Source organism: Thalassophryne amazonica, chromosome 4, assembly GCF_902500255.1.
Source record: "Thalassophryne amazonica chromosome 4, fThaAma1.1, whole genome shotgun sequence".
Taxonomy (NCBI): domain Eukaryota; kingdom Metazoa; phylum Chordata; class Actinopteri; order Batrachoidiformes; family Batrachoididae; genus Thalassophryne; species Thalassophryne amazonica.
Window position 1 is genome coordinate 6,190,116 of NC_047106.1, and position 19,557 is coordinate 6,209,672.

The following is a 19,557-nucleotide window of genomic DNA, read 5'->3' on the forward strand; positions in this document are numbered from 1 at the left end:
CTCTCTCTCTCTCTCTGTGGTGTCAAAAGTACACACATTTGTTACTTAAGTAGAAGTATAGATACTGCAGTTTAAAAACACTCTGGTAAAAGTTGAAGTATCAACTTGACCTCTTTACTCAAGTAAAAGTGAAAAAGTATGTGCTCCAAAACCTACTTAAAGTATAAAAGTATAAAGTAACCTTTAAAAAAAAAAAAAAAAAAAGGTAGATGCCACTATATGAATTGAAAGCTTAATTTAAAAACTGATTTGTTCTACATGTGGCCCAAGACCCAAAACCCAAATTACCCCCCAACACCACCTGCACGGAAATGTTTCAATTCTAGAAGCTCTGAAATGCAATCTGGGACTATTCCAGACAATAAACTGCAGTGAGTGCAGCATCCATTTAGTGAAGGAAAAAAAATACAACTTTCCTTATTCAAATTCATTCCAGTAGTATTCTGCTCTTACTAGGATGCAGCAGTTTTCTAGTTTGGCAGAAAGTTCTGGAGGAAATCACTGAAGAAATTAACACATTGAAAATATGGTTTGACCGAAACAAACTGTCATTAAATAAGACAGGGATGAAGTGGAGGTGTGAGAGTCACTAGGTGTTCACAGGAAACATTTATTTATGTATGTATGTATGTTCATTGTTAGTTGCTTCTATATTTTCTGTTGTGTTTCTATTCAGGTTCTTTTTGCCTCTTTCTCTAAAACTGTATATAATAATCATCAGATTATTAATATAGTTTTTTCACGCCTGTCGGTTACGTCATTCGCCTGTGGGCAGTCTTTGAGTGAGGAGTCGCCCACCCTCTCGTCGATTTTTTCATTGTTTAGGAATGGCTCAGAGACTGCTGCTTTGTTTGATCAAAATTTTTTCAAAACTGTAAGGCACAACTGAGTGGACACCATTCGATAAATTCAACTGGTTTTCGGTAAAAATTTTAACGGCTGATGAGAGATTTTGGCCTGGTAGTGTCGCCGTAAGGACGGCCCACGGCGCCTGACGGCGATCTGCGCTTCGAGGCGGCAGCGTCTCACCGTTTCAAGTTGAAAACTTCCACATTTCAGGCTCTGTTGACCCAGTAAGTCGTCAGAGAACAGAGAACTTTCAGAAGAAGTCGGCATGAGGAGTTTATTCGGACATTCCATTGTTAATGGACATTTTGTAATGAAAGAACGTGCGGGCAGAGTCGCATGTCGGGCCGGACCCGACTGCGGGGGGTCGCGACAGGAAAAACACCTCCGTTGGAAACCTTAACGGACAAGTTGGAACAAGCCCAAGCTGTTAAACAATTTCTCAGTTACTCACTTGTTGAAAGCCATCAAAAGCCGCCTGAATTTTACAAATGGTTTTCAACACGGAGGTGTTTTTCCTGTCGCGGCGCACACAGATTCGCCGAGTCGTCACAGAAACGACTCGGCGAATTTGTCCACACGTCTTTCATTAAAAAATGTCCTTAAACAGTGGAATGTCCACATAAAGTCCTCATACCGGCCTCTTCTGAATCTTCTAATTTCTCAAATAGTGTCCACTCGGATATTCCTCACAGGTCCAGAAAAAATTTTGATAAAGCAACGCGCGCCGTCTCGAGTAGCGTGTGAAACAAAGGAATTCAGCCGAGAGGGCTGGACTACATCTCACTCAAGGCCTGCCCACAGGGAAATGATGTCACCGACACGCGTGAAAAAACTCACGCATGCGCACGAGGGTTCAAGCATGATTGGTGTAATCGCACGTCATTCAAATCCATATAGTTAAAAAAAGTGTCAGTTTCTTATCTAATAGACCTTGTAAATTTAACAGTCTGAGCAAAGTGGAAGTTGTTGTGATGGCAACTCGACTTAAAGCACCAATAAACTTCCAAAGCACTAGAATATAGCTATTTCATTGGTCCAAAAATGATAATTCACTTTATTTTAGTGTTCTTTGAGCTGTCACTCACATAAAAGTTTGTCTTTTGATGCAGATAATCAATGCCCTGGCATTGATTATGGAGCTATTCCACTTTCACGTATTCGCAGCCTTAACCGCTGCAATCATGTACAAACTTCTTTAAACAGGGAGGTCAGTAACTACAGCTTGAAACTTGTTCGATTGTGTTCCCTTTGGGTAAAAATTTGAAGCAGAAGCAGTGTCTGTTGCAGTTTTGTTCATGTCTGGTTGAGGATTTCTTTCATTTTCGTGCGGGTTGCCAGGCCTGCACTTTATAAGCCAGCCAGTTAGGAGGCAAGATGGACTAAGTTGTTTCATCGCATTTTTGCACTTTTTTTGGATCTTGAGTGATGGTAACAGAACAGCGCCCTGTGGATTAGTCTTGTTGTTCTTTGAGTTGTGACTCACATTAAAGTTTGTCTTTTGCTGCAGATTCCTCCTCTAGCATCAATTAGCCATGTTGTGTTGTGAGGCTAGCACAAGGATTCTACTTTTCATTCATTCACTCATTTTCTATACCATCTTATTCCAATCAAGGGTAACAGAGATTCTACTTTTGTCTCTCTGGACAAATAGGTCACCATAGTCTCGTATCGCAGGATTTGTCCACTTATGGGAACAGCCGCTCCTGTTGTGCAATATAAACACAGCATAACTTTACACAGTTCACAAAATGGTGCACTGTTTTGTTTTTGGCTGCAATCACCGAAGCAGTCGCGAAAAGTGCAGTTTTTTCAGTTCCCAGTGGAGAAGGGAAGACGAGGCGAAAGGGAGAGGTCATTTCAGTAAGTGTTAGCCTACACAGCTAACCAGAGTAGCTACGTTCTCTCGCCTGCAAAACCACCTCAACACATTTGCGCTCCAAGTCATAAACAAACCGCAACATATGTCCACTTTCCCACTGCATTGTCACTTTTCCTCTGTATTTTCACTTTGTTTGCATGTAATTTGCCCAACATCTTAGAGAAAGTGCAATGTTTCTGTCCCCGTAAGTAGAGAAATTACATCATATTTTACTCCTTTAGCACCCGCCCTGAAACGAGACTGCGCTTCCCAATTATTATCATGGCTAAAGGAGTGAAATCTTCCTTGGCTAGCATGAGCAAACCATGACCACAATTCGGGACAGATTATATAAATGCAATACAGTATGAATTTGGCCTAAGGTCATGGTTTTGACAACACCAGCTAAGCGGGGAAATACTTACCTATGGTCTATGCGTGTTACCAGATGGGAAACCCAGGCACAAAGAATTTGTAGAACTTACGGATTTGCATGCTGTAAATAATAAACTTAAAATTTGCCTGTCCTCTTCCCAGTTTTTCTGTCAAACATATTTGTTGCCATGTAATGCCAACGTGAGTAATTGTGGACACTCACAGACTTTCTCTTTAAAACATTCCGCCATTGTTCACTGCTGCTGATTGCCATGATACTGCCCCTACTGTTCGTGTGGATATTGCAGTTTGCAGACATGTTACGTTAATTTCTGAGGACGTGCACAAGTGACACACCAAATGCACTCCAAATACATGCGAGACAGGCATCTTGCACGTGAATAGCAAAAAGTGGTGCAAACATAAAAAAAAAAAAAACGATGGAACGTCCACTGCATGGACACAGCTCAGACTTAAAGCTAGAGTGCCAGGAAGCATATTGAAATTGAGACGATTGTTAGAATTTTGATGGGGACCAAAGTAATTTTGTTCATTAGTGTGAATATAAAGGATTCCCAAACTATTAGTCTGAACATGATTAAAATTCATCTGTATCAAAACAAATTCTGAATTTTTGGCACATGCCAAAAATTCGAAAGCCAGGAAGTCATCGGGGTGACGTCACAGGTCACGTGGTAGGGTTTCACCGCTAGCAGCTAGCTAGAAGACTGGCGATCAAACTGACGAGGATTTTGCAGCACTGCTTTTGGACAGGTGAGCTGCCTGGTGACTGGTGTCTGACAGTGTACAGTTATGGTTATTATCTGAGTCTGTTATTATCTGATTATCAAGCGCAGATGCACTTCCGGCTTGAATTCATCTGCAGGTTTTGACGTTCGCTGGGGCGAAATACACTATGGATTTCCCTCAAATTATGTATGTTCCCACGAATTATAAACTCCCCAAAAATTGGGTTCTAAATATGATGTAGTTTATATACATTAAACTTCAGACTATATTTTATCTATTGAAGATTTCCAGCATTCTAGCTTTAAACAGTCCAACAGTGAGCAGAAAAAGAACATTTGTAAACCACTGGGCAACCGTGGTTGTAATTTTTTCCATCACATCAAATCACAACAGGTTGTGGAGTATGAGGAATGTAAAAAAATGCATCCACCCCAAATGTTTTTTGGTTCGTGCTACTTGATTTTTATTATATTTCATAACTGCGTGTGCCAAAGATTGACATGACTTGAGAAAAGGTTTGGTATTTGTTCTTAAAATGCAGTACTGCAGTTATACTGAAAGTTAAAGGAAAATCAATATACCACTATATATACACTCAACAAAAATATAAACGCAACACTTTTGGTTTTGCTCCCATTTTGTATGAGATGAACTCAAAGATCTAAAACTTTTTCCACATACACGATATCACCATTTCCCTCAAATATTGTTCACAAACCAGTCTAAATCTGTGATAGTGAGCACTTCTCCTTTGCTGAGATAATCCATCCCACCTCACAGGTGTGCCATATCAAGATGCTGATTAGACACCATGATTAGTGCACAGGTGTGCCTTAGACTGCCCACAATAAAAGGCCACTCTGAAAGGTGCAGTTTTATCACACAGCACAATGCCACAGATGTCGCAAGGTTTGAGGGAGCGTGCAATTGGCATGCTGACAGCAGGAATGTCAACCAGAGCTGTTGCTCGTGTATTGAATGTTCATTTCTCTACCATAAGCCGTCTCCAAAGGCGTTTCAGAGAATTTGGCAGTACATCCAACCAGCCTCACAACCGCAGACCACGTGTAACCACACCAGCCCAGGACCTCCACATCCAGCATGTTCACCTCCAAGATCGTCTGAGACCAGCCACTCGGACAGCTGCTGGAACAATCGGTTTGCATAACCAAAGAATTTCTGCACAAACTGTCAGAAACCTTCTCAGGGAAGCTCATCTGCATGCTCGTCGTCCTCATCGGGGTCTCGACCTGACTCCAGTTCGTCGTCGCAACTTCGCACAGTCATTGAAGAGGAGTGGACCAACATTCCACAGGCCACAATTGACAACCTGATCAACTCTATGCGAAGGAGATGTGTTGCACTGCATGAGGCAAATGGTGGTCACACCAGATACTGACTGGTATCCCCCCCCCAATTAAACAAAACTGCACCTTTCAGAGTGGCCTTTTATTGTGGGCAGTCTAAGGCACACCTGTGCACTAATCATGGTGTCTAATCAGCATCTTGATATGGCACACCTGTGAGGTGGGATGGATTATCTCAGCAAAGGAGAAGTGCTCACTATCACAGATTTAGACTGGTTTGTGAACAATATTTGAGGGAAATGGTGATATTGTGGATGTGGAAAAAGTTTTAGATCTTTGAGTTCATCTCATACAAAATGGGAGCAAAACCAAAAGTGTTGCGTTTATATTTTTGTTGAGTGTATATATATATATATATATACACAGTTACCATTCATGCTTCAAATTACACTAGCTAAATTTCCCCTGAGATTAATAAAGTATTCTGAAATACAGTGAAACCACAATGATAAGAGATTTGTATGAAAACATATTCTTGGCTCCATTTGTTTTAAAATATGTGCGCCCACACACACACACACACACACACACACACACACACACACACACACACACACACACACACACACACACACACACACACACACACACACACACACACACACACCCGCCCCAAAACCCCCCAAAAAGTGTCAGGTTTTGTTCTTGCCAAAAACTGCCACAAGCAGACCAGCAGATCGTTGTCCTTCAGTCTGGTTCTGATTACTGACAGAGCACAAAGTCCTCATCCACAAACCACCACCTAAATTATAGCAAATATTTAGTGCAAAAAAAAAAAAAAAAAAAAAAATTTAAAATACATAAATAAAATTTTATGACTATACTGATGCACCAGCATTCAGAAGTAGAAAATCCATCACAGGTTACACCCCTCAACCACAGCTGGAACACATTTACAGGTGGGTGGACTGAGACGATGCAGATGAGATGTCCTGTCCAAGGACACAGACAGGTAGTTTGAAGTGCACGCACACACACAGGTGTGTGAGATATAGTTTACAACAATATCATGATTGTTGTTTGAACGATGTGCAATTTGACTTTATCGAGTATGTAAGCCCTGAGTTGCAGCAGGGGAATGTCGCCAGATTGGGCATTTTCATATTTTATTTTGCGGGTGGTCTATGATAGGGTTGGGACGACGAATGAAAATCATTAGTCAACTAGTGGGGTACCATCATCGACTAGTCCATGAACAAATTTGACAATGAATGAATTAAGCCAATTTCAAATCTTCATGGTGAAATTCAAATGTGACATTTATTTTAACAAATATAAGCACAAAATCAGAAATACAAAAAACAGTATTAGCATGAAGACAATACCTGCATTAATTTACTAGGCCTTGACGACCCGTTTGAGCCGACTATTTCACCTGCTGAGGTTCACACTAGGCATGGACCAGTATGAGATTTGGACGGTATGATAACCGTGGGCAAAAATACTGCGGTTTCACTGTATTACGTATAGCTTTAAAATTCAATTCAATTCAATTTTATTTATATAGCGCCAAATCACAACAAACAGTTGCCCCAAGGCGCTTTATATTGTAAGGCAAGGCCATACAATAATTACGTAAAAACCCCAAAGGTCAAAACGACCCCCTGTGAGCAAGCACTTGGCGACAGTGGGAGGGAAAAACTCCCTTTTAACAGGAAGAGACCTCCAGCAGAACCAGGCTCAGGGAGGGGCAGTCTTCTGCTGGGACTGGTTGGGGCTGAGGGAGAGAACCAGGAAAAGACATGCTGTGGAGGGGAGCAGAGATCAATCACTAATGATTAAATGCAGAGTGGTGCATACAGAGCAAAAAGAGAAAGAAACACTCAGTGCATTATGGGAACCCCCCAGCAGTCTAAGTCTATAGCAGCATAACTAAGGGATGGTTCTGGGTCACCTGATCCAGCCCTAACTATAAGCTTTAGCAAAAAGGAAAGTTTTAAGCCTAATCTTAAAAGTAGAGAGGGTGTCTGTCTCCCTGATCCGAATTGGGAGCAGGTTCCACAGGAGAGGAGCCTGAAAGCTGAAGGCTCTGCCTCCCATTCTACTCTTACAAACCCTAGGAACTACAAGTAAGCCTGCAGTCTGAGAGTGAAGCGCTCTATTGGGGTGATATGGTACTATGAGGTCCCTAAGATAAGAAGGGACCTGATTATTCAAAACCTTATAAGTAAGAAGAAGAATTTTAAATTCTATTCTAGAATTAACAGGAAGCCAATGAAGAGAGGCCAATATGGGTGAGATATGATGCGATAAAATGTGCTTTAACAACATTGTGGCTATTTGCATATGAAGCGTGCGTGATTCAGGTGCACTAATAATTGACGCAATGTCTATCACTACGAGCACTATACCACTGATAACTTTCGAGAACATACCAAAATGATAGTCACTCTTTTAGACATGTAGCGTCTGCCCCGTGGAAAACATGACTCATTTGCGTAGGGAGAAACGTGGATGGAATAAGGTCCAGAACTCTGGATGCTCAATACTTGGCCTAGCTTCACCAACAAAGTGCTTGGAATAGATGCATTTGTCCTTCTTGACATGTTTGTGGGAGAAATTTGGTTGACCACAAACACGACTCGAGTCCACCGCTTGTACTTCTCAGTGGTTTCAAAGATGGGATAAAGTTTACTTCTTCCATGCAATCCTTTGCGGGTATTCCACGGAAAATAAAACAAAAAAATGTTGAACGACCTCCTTCCTCCAATTCATTGAAGTATGCCTTTGTACGGTAGCCAAAATAATCCTATACAGCCAACGTGGTCCCTTCAGACTGAAAAGTTCAGCGCAGGCTTCTCCTCCTTCAGCCATGATGCAGAGCTAGCTAATGTTAGCTGCCTGTTTGTAAACAGAGACAGAGTTGCGCGCCAGGGGGAAAGGTAGCAGCGGCCACCTCTGCTCTCCCTGCCAAGAATTCTCATAACCCACTCATACCGTAGGGAAGGTATAACGGAAAATTTTAGTGGTTTTGATACCATGACTTTCTCATACCGCAGTATACCGTCCCTTACCAAAAAGTAGTATATGCAAGTATGTTTCAAGTATACTTCTAGTTTACTTTTTATATACTTATCAGTACTATTTTTTGGTAAGGGGTGAAACCGGTTATCGTCCCGTGTCTAGTTCACACACACTCCCCACTGAGTGAAGGAAGCGGTGCCAGCTCTAGCAGAGCTATTCTTTTAAGGGTTAAATGAACAATAAATGGCTATCGACTAGTCGGATGTTAGCTAGACATACTTGACTATTACAGCTAGTTGTCCCATCCCTAGTTTTTGAAAAGCATCAGCTGTATTTAGCAAAACTGTTAAAGAATAGAAAATTTTGAGACAATACACAGCACATTCACCAAAGTTTATTTGCTTTAATATCAGTAATTAATTCTTGTTTATAGTGTAATGCTCCAGTTAGATGTTTTCCTAATTGTGTCTGTGTCCAGGGACTAATCTGTTTCCATGCCCAGGTCTACTATGTTTCCACAGCCAGTCCCGGGTCTAATCTGTTTCCACACCCAGTCCCGGGTCTAATCTGTTTCCACACCCAGGTCTAATCTGTTTCCACATCCAGTCCCGGGTCTAATCTGTTTCCACATCGATGTCTACTGTGTTTACATTTCCACGCCAGGTCGCAGGTCTAATCTGTTTCCACACCCAAGTCTAATCTGCTTCCACACCCAGGTCTAATCTGCTTCCACACCCAGGTCTACTGTGTTTCCACGCCGGGTCACAGGTCTAATCCGTTTCCGCACCCGCCCCCAGGTTAAAATCGGTTTCCACGCCCGGTCCCGGGTTAAAATCGGTTTCCGGTCCCGGGTTAAAATCAGTTTCCACGCCCGGTCCCGGGTTAAAATCGGTTTCCACGCCCAGTCCTGGGTTACATCGGTTTCACCTGGCCGTAGTGAAGTAGCTCCTGAAGGGGCACAAACCTCATCAGAGCTCTGGGAGCTGTCGCTTTACATTAGCTCACACCGCGATTCTTTACCAGCGGAGGAAACGTTTCTCACATTACTTACAAACTGTGATGGAAGCCCACCGTCTGTATGTCAAAGCACTGTCCCTGTATTTTTGTGGAACTTTCGTTTGGAAGTGCTCCAACTAGCTAACAAGCTGATTGTTGTTTACAGTGTAATGCTCCAGTTAGATGTTTCCTAATTGTGTCTGTGTGATTGTGAACGTCTCACAACCACACAACAAGACAGGAAGTGGGAAACTGAGGACTTGGACCTTCTTTCTCCAGCAAAGACATCAGCATAAACAGACACCTCTGTCCAGCACCTGCATGAGTCCATCAACGCCTCATCGACGTCTCTCAACCTCAAAAGTGACTCACTACAAATTCAATGTCTCCATACCCCAGGTCTAATCCGGTTCCACGTCCAGTCCCGGGTCTAATCTGTTTCCACGTCCAGTCCCGGGTCTAATCTGGTTCCACACCCAAGTCTAATCTGTTTCCACACCCAGGTCTAATCTGTTTCCACGTCCAATCCTGGGTCTAATCTGTTTCCACACCCAAGTCTAATCTGTTTCCACGTCCAGTCCCGTGTCTAATCTGTTTCCACACCCGGGCCCAGGTTAAATTCGGTTTCCACGCCCGGTCCCGGTTTAAAATCGGTTTCCACACCCAGTCCTGGGTTATATCGGTTTCACCTGGCCGTGGTGAAGTAGCTCCTGAAGGGGCACAAACCCCATCAGAGCTCCGGAAGCTGTCGCTTTACGTTAGCTCACACCGCGATTCTCTACCAGCGGAGGAAACGTTTCTCACGTTACTTACAAACTGTGACGGAAGCCCACCGTCTGTATGTCAAAACACCGTCCCTGTATTTTTATGGAACTTTCGCTTGGAAGCGCTCCAGCTAGCTAACAAGCTAACACTGAATCCTGGAGCAGCGCTGAGAAAACTCCCCCTAACCTCGTGTCTCCACAATAAACGAGCCCCCTCGCGTGTCCGCAGAGGTGTGGGTTCGTGTTTAAATACTCACGGTTATCCAGAGAAAGCACCGCCGGAGCCGGAGACTCAGTGGGCGCAGCTCCGCTCGCAGACGCCCGCAGACTGCCGCTGGAGCTGCGGCTGCTCCCGCAGCGCTCTTACGGTACAAACAGCGACGCCTGCTGGACGCCGCCGCTAACTACAGGCTACAGAGCTGCTCTGGAATTTTGAGGAAGCTGCAGAAGAACACGAGTGACTGTTCATCTTCCAAAAGTACCTCATCCCTCTTCTCCCTGAAGTGGAGCAGATAACTAACAATCTTTATTTCTGGAAACAAGCACTGAAATGGCCACACTTACTCCTTAGACATTAAACTCTTTTGAAAAAAAGCGATTGGCCACTCAAATTTACGCAGCCAGGTAGGGGTCAACTGACACAGGGGTCAAAGTTAAAAGATACTCCAGTCATATTGAAAACTATACCACATTATTAGTCTGATCAGAAAGATTCCAAAAAAGTCAAAAGTTAAAGTTGCTCTCATTTTGGTAAAAAGTGATGAAAATTATTGGTTGCGCTAATACCATTAATAAATGGAATAGTTTTGAGAGTGTCGAATGCTCTAAACAAGGTCAGTATCCACTGGATTCTATGATATATGTTACCCTGTAACTTCAAACTACACATGACAGATGGTGCAAACTATTCATTTCTATACCTTATTAACTCAACCAATAATTTGCATCACATGTTACAAAAATTGAGCAACTTTAACTTTTGGCTCCTGTGCAAATTGAAATTGAACTTTGTCACCATTTTTGCTGTTTTTACTTTATAGCTCCCAAATGTTCAGTCGTAGTCCAGCTGCCACCGTGGATGGCCACCATACATTGTATAGGTACAGTCCCCTGAAGTGGTACCAAAAACCTGCTTGTCCCATGGACTAATAGATAGATATAGATATGGATAGATATAATAAATTTACTCTGAGGATGAGTCTGGCTCCACCATCACAAAGATCAGCCAGATATGATTCAGGATCTGGATTTAAATCATCTTCTGAGCATATGGATTTATTTTTGGATGGTACATTTGTGCCAGCTTTTCTAATTCTGAAAACAAGCTGAAGCTCGTTGACTCTGCATTAAATTATTGGTTGAGTTAATAGGCTTTTGAAAAGGAATAGTTTACACCATGTGTCTTGCATAGTTTTCATGTTATGAGGTAACATATGTCACATGTCATAGATGTCCATATTGTTGGACCTTTACTTTGGAGACCAAACATTCAACAGTCAAAACTATTCCATTCATTGATTCTATCAGCTCAACCAATAATTTGCATTTTTTTTTTTTACAAAAATTGGAGCAACTTTAACTTTTGAACCCTGTACAAACTGAAACTGACCTTCATCACCATTCTTGCTGTTTTTACCCCATAACATTTAAGAATAATAATAAGAACTTTATTAATCCCGAAGGAAATTGTTTTGCCAGACTGCCGAAACAGTAAACATTGCTTTTTTTTTACAATGAGAACAATGAGTACAACATATCTTTGCAAAGTGAATAAAGACACTTGCACAGGATGTTGACAGGATTACACATAGCTCTGAGTAACTGAAAAACTTTGATTGTTATGTGTTCATCCTGCATAAGGGGGAGGAGTTATACAGTCTGATTGGCATTGGTAGGAAGGACCTCCTGTGGTGTTCTGTGGAGCACCTTGGTGGCCCCAGTCTTTGGCTGAAGATGCACTGACAGGACGTCAGTGTGGCATGCAGGGGGTGGAAGGTGCTGTCACGGATGTGAGCAGTTTCCTCAGCATCCTCCTCTCTGACACCTCCACCACAGACTTCAGCTCCACCCCCAGGACAGAGCCAGTTCTCCTGATGAACTTGTTGAGTTTGTTCATGTCAGCTGCCTCCAGCCTGCTGCCCCAGCACACTACAGCATAGAAGATGACACTGAGAGATAAAACATCTGCAACATATTTCTGCAGACATTGAAAGATCTGAGCTTCCTGAGGAAGTACAGTCGGCTCTGACGTTTCTGACACACACCATCTGTGTTTACAGTCCAGTCCAGTTTGTTGTCTATGTGAACACCCAGATACTTGCAGTAGTTCATAATGTCTACCTCTCTTCCATTAATGGTAACTGGGTTTGGATGGGTCTTTTGTCTTCTGGTCCACCAGCAGCTCTTTTGTCTTAGATATGTTGAGCTGCAGGTGGTTGAGTCCACGCCACTCCACAAACCTGTCCACCACACTCCTGCACTTAGCCTCCTGGTCCCTGCTGATGCAGCCCACAATGGCAGAGTTGCCCGAAAACTTCTGCAGGTGACAGGACTGTGACCAGAACCTGAAGTCTGAGGTGTAGAGTGTGAACAGGAAGGGAGACAGGACCGCCCCCTGTGATGCCCCTGTGCTGCTCCTGATGGTGCCAGATGTAATGTCGCGAAGCCTCACATACTCCAGGCGGCCTGTGAGGTAGTTGGTAATCCAGGCCACCAGTGGAGCCTCCACCTTCATGTCACACAGTTTATCACTGAGCAGGGCAGGTTGGGTGGTGTTGAACGCACTGGAGAAGTTGAAGAACATGGCTCGCATAGTGCTGCCTGCCTCCTCCAGCTGAGAGTAAGCTCTGTGCAGGATGAAGATGATGGCATCTTCCACTCCCCTGTTAGGCTGGTACACAAACTGCAGGAGGTCCAGGTGACTTTATAACATGTGATGGTAGGGCCACAGGTCTGTAGTCACTAAGTGTCTTTGGGTTCTTCTTGGGCACAGGAACTAGACATGAGGTTTTCCACTGCTCAGGAACAACCATCTGGCTCAGGTTCAAGTTGAAGATGTGCTGGAAAATCCCACACAGCTGGAAAGCACATCCCTTCAGCACTCTGGGGCTGAGGCCGTCAGGACCTGCAGCCTTTCCTGGACACAGGCGACTAAATTCTCTTCTCACCTCCTCAGCTGGGAGGCATTGTGGAGGCAGGGGAGTGGAGGCAGGTTGGTGGGAAGAGGGGGGTGGTAATAATTGGAGTGTGAAGTGACTGCACAGGAAAGGAGCACTGAGAGGAGCTGGTGGGGGGGCAGAGACCATGTAGTCAAACCTGTTGAAGAACAGGTTTAGCTCACTGGCCTCATGTCGGTCTCCTTCCATCATCTGCTCTGCCTTCTGACCATGACCAGTGATGGTTCTCATCCCCTTCCACACCTCCCTCACATTGTTCTGTGGGAGCTTGCTCTCCAGCTTCCTCCTGTAGATGTCCTTCCCCTCTGCGATCTTCTTCCTCAGTTCTTGCTGCACCCTCCTCAACGCCTCTCTGTCTGCACTCCTGAATGCACACTTCTTCCTGTTCAGTGTCGTCTCGATATCCTTGGTCACCCACAGTTTGTTGGCGGGCTGATGGCACACAGTCCTGGTTGAGATGATATTGTCTGTACATCATAGATGTTCAATCATAGATACTCCAAACTGTTGCTTGTTTCACCTTTTGAAAGATTCCTATTCTGTTATCTGCTGCACTACTGCTGGAGGAACAATAACTGTAATTTGAGAAACATCTGTTTGTATGTTTGTTTGATCCCCAGCTTCAAGGTACTTTGCAGTTGCAGATCCAGAAGGGGTGGAGGGGGTTGTGTCACTTCCCTGAGCTGTAGACCAAAGGTGTGATTGACCATAGCTGACTGATGAACACTGCATGCAGAATTAGAAGATTTCCAGTCTTAAAAAAAAATTGCGTGATGACAGAATCAATATTTATCATCAGTCTGCAGGAAAAAGATAAGTTTTTGTCATTTTCATGGGGGGTGGAGAGACATACCCCCAACGTGACTTTGACAAACCACTGTGGATGAATGTTAATCCCGGAATTCCACTTAGACGTTATTTAGGCAAAGGTCAAGGTCAATAGGGTCAAGGGTCAAATTTTTAATGGCCACAGAAAACAGAATAACAGTAAAGTTAGTTTGTAGCACAAATGGAAAATTCCTGAACAAAGTGAAGTCAACGTTCATATTTCTAACCAAAAACCCTAAAAAATATATAAATAAATAAAATAAAAAAAACTTGTGAAACATTTGGAGGACTCAATTAAATTCATGAAATTTAGTTACCTTTTTGTTTGGGGGGGATCAGTGTACCCACTGATCTGTATATAACACAGATCAGTGGGTCGGAGTGTTTTGGTTGAAATTGTTCTTCCGGTTCTGTAATCACGGTCTTATTTCACTGAGAGACAAAAGATGCAACCTGACTCTGTTGCTAAGGCGTGTCAGCGTCATAGCAACACGTCTCCCCCTGTGGTGCTGCTGAGGAGACGTCTTCACATGGTGGGTACATTTAATCTCATTTCACTGGTATGTTTTAATAAAATGAAACAAAATTTTTAAAAAAAGACAAGCTGATGTTTTAATGTCATGAACGTGTGCAGAGTGACACTTTTTACAGATCAGTGAGTAAAATGATGGCAGCGATATCCGCGTTGGACTGATTCTATTTTTATGTTTGGAAATTAACTTGGTAAAGCCACAAATAATTAAATTTGATGTAGTTTTGGTGTTGAAGTCACTTTAAATGGGCGAACGATATAAAAACATGAGCCACCAGGTGCCTGAAAAACAGGTTTTAAAGTCTGGAGTGAAAAACACGACACAGAAAAAAAAAAAAAAAAATCTTAATTTTCTAATAAATGATACTTTTTGTGTTGTTAATGAGCTGCTGCTTTTTGATACGATGTACAGATTGAACACTGTCTTTAAATTCCCCCCGCCTCAGTTTCTACAGTCGTCTCCAAAATAAAAAGTGACTTCATGAGGATAAACTGATTAACTGTTGGTTAAATTTTATGCACCTGCAGGGGTGGATCCAGGGGAGGACGGGGGGATGCAGCCCCCCTCCAACCCACCAGCAAAAAAAGACACAAAGAAAAAATATTAAGTACAAAGACAAGAAAGGAAAAAAAATAGTCCAATGAAGAAACAAAAGAAAACAAGAGAAAGTTTATTTTTGATAAGCCAGTGTTTGCCACAATGTCTTAGTCACTCACTCACTCACTCACTCAGTCACTCACTCACTCACTCACTCACTGATCTTCAACTGCTTATCCGGGATCAGGTCGCAGGTAGTCATTATCTTTCAATGTGTCATCTGTCCATAAATGTAAGATAACCTTATTATCTGCATGATACTCTTATAGAGGAAAGTGTTTTTGGAGATTCCTGGTCAAAAATAAGATGTTTCTTTTGTGGTGTACAGTAGCACCCCCCCCCCCCCAAAAAAAAAATGACAATAAAGACTATTGTATAATTCACTGGTGGCAATGAGAGATATGGTTTACAAAAAAAAAAAAAAAAAAGAATATTTTACTTTGCAAATTTTACTTTTTTATGTTAGTGTTCACGATGAAAAGAATTGCCCCATTTCCCAGTTTAGAGCACCCCCCCCCCCCCCCCCAATTTCTGGATCCACCCCTGTGCACAAAATCAACTGATAAAGTTTGTTTTGCTTCTGTCATATATCATATTCCTGTCTGCCACCCAGACATATCTGACCTTGCTGCAGAAATATGCAAAAATATGCTTCATAATTTGTTCAAATTCTGGCATCGTGAAAAGTTTTGTGCCGGATCAATCAACACACAGGCCAGCAAACCTTGGCTTTGGAAATGAAAGACGTAACTTCAGCCACACCTGCTGCTCCTAATTTCCACCATGTGTTTATTTCCATCGATTATTTCCTCAAACCCAAACATGTCCAGCAGGTGGCAGACAGGTCTGTGGTCATTACATCAGCAAATCAGCAAATCACACAGCCAGCGTGCTGTAAAATACGACAGACCTCAGTGCTCAGTGTTATTAATGTGAAATTTAATGCACAGGTTCAAGTATGTCATGGATTCTCAGCTAAATACTGGACGTAGACCAGTACCCCAGGTCCCCGTGTACCACATCGAGATGCAGGCCGGTCAGAATGTGGTATATCCAGCTCCTCCACAGTACAGGGTGCCACAGGTTCCTCCACGTCCTACGCTGATGCCCACACCTGGTCGTCCACCAGGCTGCCCTCCGGGACTGGAGTACTTGACTCAGATCGATCAGGTCCTTGTCCATCAGAGGGTCCATGTGGCTGAAATGGTCCTGGGCTGGGAGAGTAATAATGTCTACACAGTGAAGAACAGCATGGGCCAGCAGGTCTTTGTGGCCACAGAGGAAAATGACATCTGCACTCGGCAGTTTTGCGGCTCCATCCGACCGTTCATCATTCACCTCCATGACAGTCTGGGACAAGAAGTCCTGACCTTGACGCGACCCCTGAACTGTGGCCTGTGCTGCTTCCCCTGCTGCCTTCAAGAGCTGGAGGTGCAAAGTCCTCCAGGAAACCCCATCGGCTTCGTGGAGCAGAACTGGCACCCGCTGCTTCCCAAGTTTACAGTCCTAAACGAGATGAAGAAGCCGCAGCTGAAGATCAAGGGTCCGTGCTGTGACTGCAGGTGCATGTCCGATATCATCTTTGAGGTGCTGTCCCTGGACGAGTCCAATGTGGTGGGACAGATCAGTAAGCAGTGGGGCGGCTTCTTGCAGGAAGGATTCACAGATGCGGATAACTTTGGGATCACGTTCCCAGTGGACCTGGATGTGAAGATCAAAGCCGTGATGCTTGGAGCCTGCTTCCTCATCGATTTCATGTTTTTTGAGTCTAATCCAAATGAAAATCATCATTAAGACATTTTAGCAATTTTTTTTTACATTACACACTATAAAATACTTCATGAAATCAAAAGAGAAACATCCTTCAGACATCTACATGAAAAAAATCTATGTTTACATGAGTGAAATTAATACAAAATATGCAGGAACAAATTCATTTCACAGGTCCTTTTAGCTACTTCCACTAGGGGGCGCCACACCGGATCAACCTGTCTTCTGCATGTTTCTGTGTAGGCTCTCAGTTGTCCAGGTGGTTTCTTCTCTACAAGAGTCAAGACAGAAGTCAGACTACCAGAGCAAGAATTTTACCTGAAGAAGCTTCTGCGATTTGAAGCGAAATGTCCTTGCATCAAGCAACCCAGTCCAGTCGAAGATTCAAGCTTCCCTACTGTCTTCTGCATCTTTTTCTGTCACACCAACCACCTGCATGTCATGCCACAGCACATCGACAAATCTGCTCTTTGTCCTCCCTCTTCTCCTCCTGCTTGCTGGCTCCATCCTCAGCATCCTGCTCCCTACATACCCTACATCCCTACTTTGCTTTCTTACTATATCTCCAAACCATCTGACCTGTACTGTCCTTCTGATGTGATCATTCCTATTCCTGTCCATCCTCATCACTCCCAAGGAATATTCCAGCACTTTAAGCTCCACCTGCTGTCCTAAAAAGTACAACATAGCTGGTCTCAGAACTCAGAAGAAGTTTATTGCCATTGCCAATGAACAGGATTCACAGACTAGGAATTTGCTTTGGTATAATGGTGCAACATTAAACAGAGAGCAATATAAAATGCTAAGATAAAATATGTGCTAAAATAAGATAAAATATAAGATAAGATGTGCATCGGCAACGACGCAAACAGAACAACAGTGCAGTGGGAGGAGTGCAATTAAAAACCAAAGTACATTGTCTAAAGTGACCCGTGATAAAATGATAAAGTGACAGAGTTAAGGTTAAGGTGACTGAGTTATGAAGTGTTCATGAGTTTAACGGCAGAGGGGAAGAAACTGTTCTTATGGCGGGAGGTTCTGGTCCGGATGGACCGTAGCCTCCTGCCCGAGGGGAGTGGTTCGAATAGACCGTGTGCAGGATGAGAAGGGTCAGCTGTGATCCGACCTGCTCAGCCCAGAGTCCTGGAGATGTGCAGATTGTGGAGAGATGGAAGGCTACAGCCGATCACCTTTTCAGCAGAGGCCACAATGCGCTGCAGTCTGTGTCTGTCCCTGGCTGTGGCCCCGGCGTACCACACCATGATGGAGGAGCAGAGGATGGAGTCGATGATGGCCGTGTAGAACTGCACCATCAGCTGGGCAGGCAGCTTGGCCTTCTTCAGCTGCCGCAGGAAGTACATCCTCTGCTGGGCCTTTTTGATGAGGGAGCTGATGGTTGACTCCCACTTGAGGTCCTGGGTGATGGTGGTGCCGAGGAAGCGGTGACAGACCACAGTGGTGATGGGGCTGTTGGTGAGGTCGAGGGAGGGCGGGGGGGCTGTGACTTTCCTGAAGTCCACAATCATCTCCACTGCTTTCTGGGCGTTGAGCTCCAAATTGTTGCTGCTGCACCAGGTCACCAGCCGGTCCACCTCCCTCCTGTAGGCAGACTCATCCCCATCCGAAATGAGTCCGATGGGGGTGGTGTTGTCCGCAAACTTGATGAGCTTTACAGAGTCGTGGCTGGAGGTGCAGCAGTTAGTGTACAGGGAGAAGAGCAGAGGGGAAAGGACACAGCCCTGTGGAGATCCTGTGCTGAGAGCCCGAGTGTTCGAGACGTTCTTTCCCAGCCTCACATGCTGACTCCGGTCCGTCAGGAAGTCTGTGATCCACCTGCAGGTGGAGTCGGGCACGTGGAGCAGAGAAAGCTTGTCCTGGAGCAAAGCCGGAAGGATGGTGTTGAATGCAGAGCTGAAGTCCACAAACAGGATCCTAGCGTAGGTCTCACTAAGGTCTTGCAATTCACTTTCACGCTTGCAGATAGATTTCTCCACCCACTGCACATTTCCTGCACCCTCTTCTTCATCTTCTAAATTGGGAGCGGTGGTGGTCTCAACAGGTTAAAGTGGTAGACTTGAAACCAGATGATGTTTGGTTTGACTTCCAGTCAGACAAAGAAATTGCTAAAGTTAGTTCCTTAGTTTCTTCCAGTGTGCAGTTGAGTCTCTTGTGTGATATCACTATTCCACAGGGCTCCCTCTCATTCACACACATACGTTCAGTCTTGCTCCAACTGACTTTCATTCTCCTGCTCTCCAGAGAATATTGCCACCTCTCCAGGCTCATCTCAACCTGCTGTTTACTCTCACTACAGATCATGGTGTCATCAGCAAACATAGATCATGGAGACTCCTGTCTGATGTTAATTATCAATCTGTCCATCACCATTGCAAACAAGAAAGGACTCACTGGGGAGGTGGTGCTCTCTAGTTTAAAAGGGTAGGGTTAAAACCAGAGGCTTCTTGGTTTGATTCCCCACCAGCAAGGTAAATCGCTAAGATCCTTAATCCCCAAGGTCCTCTTGGTGCGTTGCATGGCAGCATGAAGACATCTGTGTGTGTGTATGTGAGGCATCATTGTAAAGCACTTTGACAGTCTGCATCAGAGATCATCAGAAATAAAGTCCATCAAACCAACAAAATTTTGTTGACTTCAGAAAATTCTCCAAGTTCATTGCTCACTACAGAAGCGTATTGCATTCACTTGATAAATTTATTTTGTAGTTTGTTT

The 19,557-nt window shown here is 43.9% G+C and overlaps 2 protein-coding genes across 3 annotated transcripts in view; one reads left to right on the forward strand and one right to left on the reverse strand.

Annotated features, from left to right (window-relative positions):
- The window catches only part of myo18ab (myosin XVIIIAb), a 257,478-nt gene extending 247,190 nt beyond the window's left edge, over positions 1-10,288 (reverse strand). The window contains exon 1 of one of the 2 annotated variants that reach the window (XM_034169042.1): positions 10,181-10,288. The gene's annotated coding sequence lies outside the window, so the exon portion shown is untranslated. The remainder of the gene's footprint in view (positions 1-10,180) is intronic. The other variant, XM_034169044.1, reaches the window with a different exon arrangement.
- Positions 10,289-16,033: 5,745 nt separating this feature from the next.
- LOC117509375 (phospholipid scramblase 1-like) lies at positions 16,034-16,858 on the forward strand. The gene has a single exon (XM_034169046.1). The coding sequence runs from the start codon at positions 16,084-16,086 to the stop codon at positions 16,849-16,851; it is 768 nt and encodes a 255-aa protein (XP_034024937.1). The 5' UTR covers positions 16,034-16,083; the 3' UTR covers positions 16,852-16,858.
- The last annotated feature ends 2,699 nt before the right edge of the window (positions 16,859-19,557 follow it).

Bases quoted from the DNA above. Each gene is read 5' to 3' on its own strand.
- LOC117509375 (XM_034169046.1), top strand. From the start codon at position 16,084: ATGCAGGCCGGTCAGAATGTGGTATATCCAGCTCCTCCACAGTACAGG.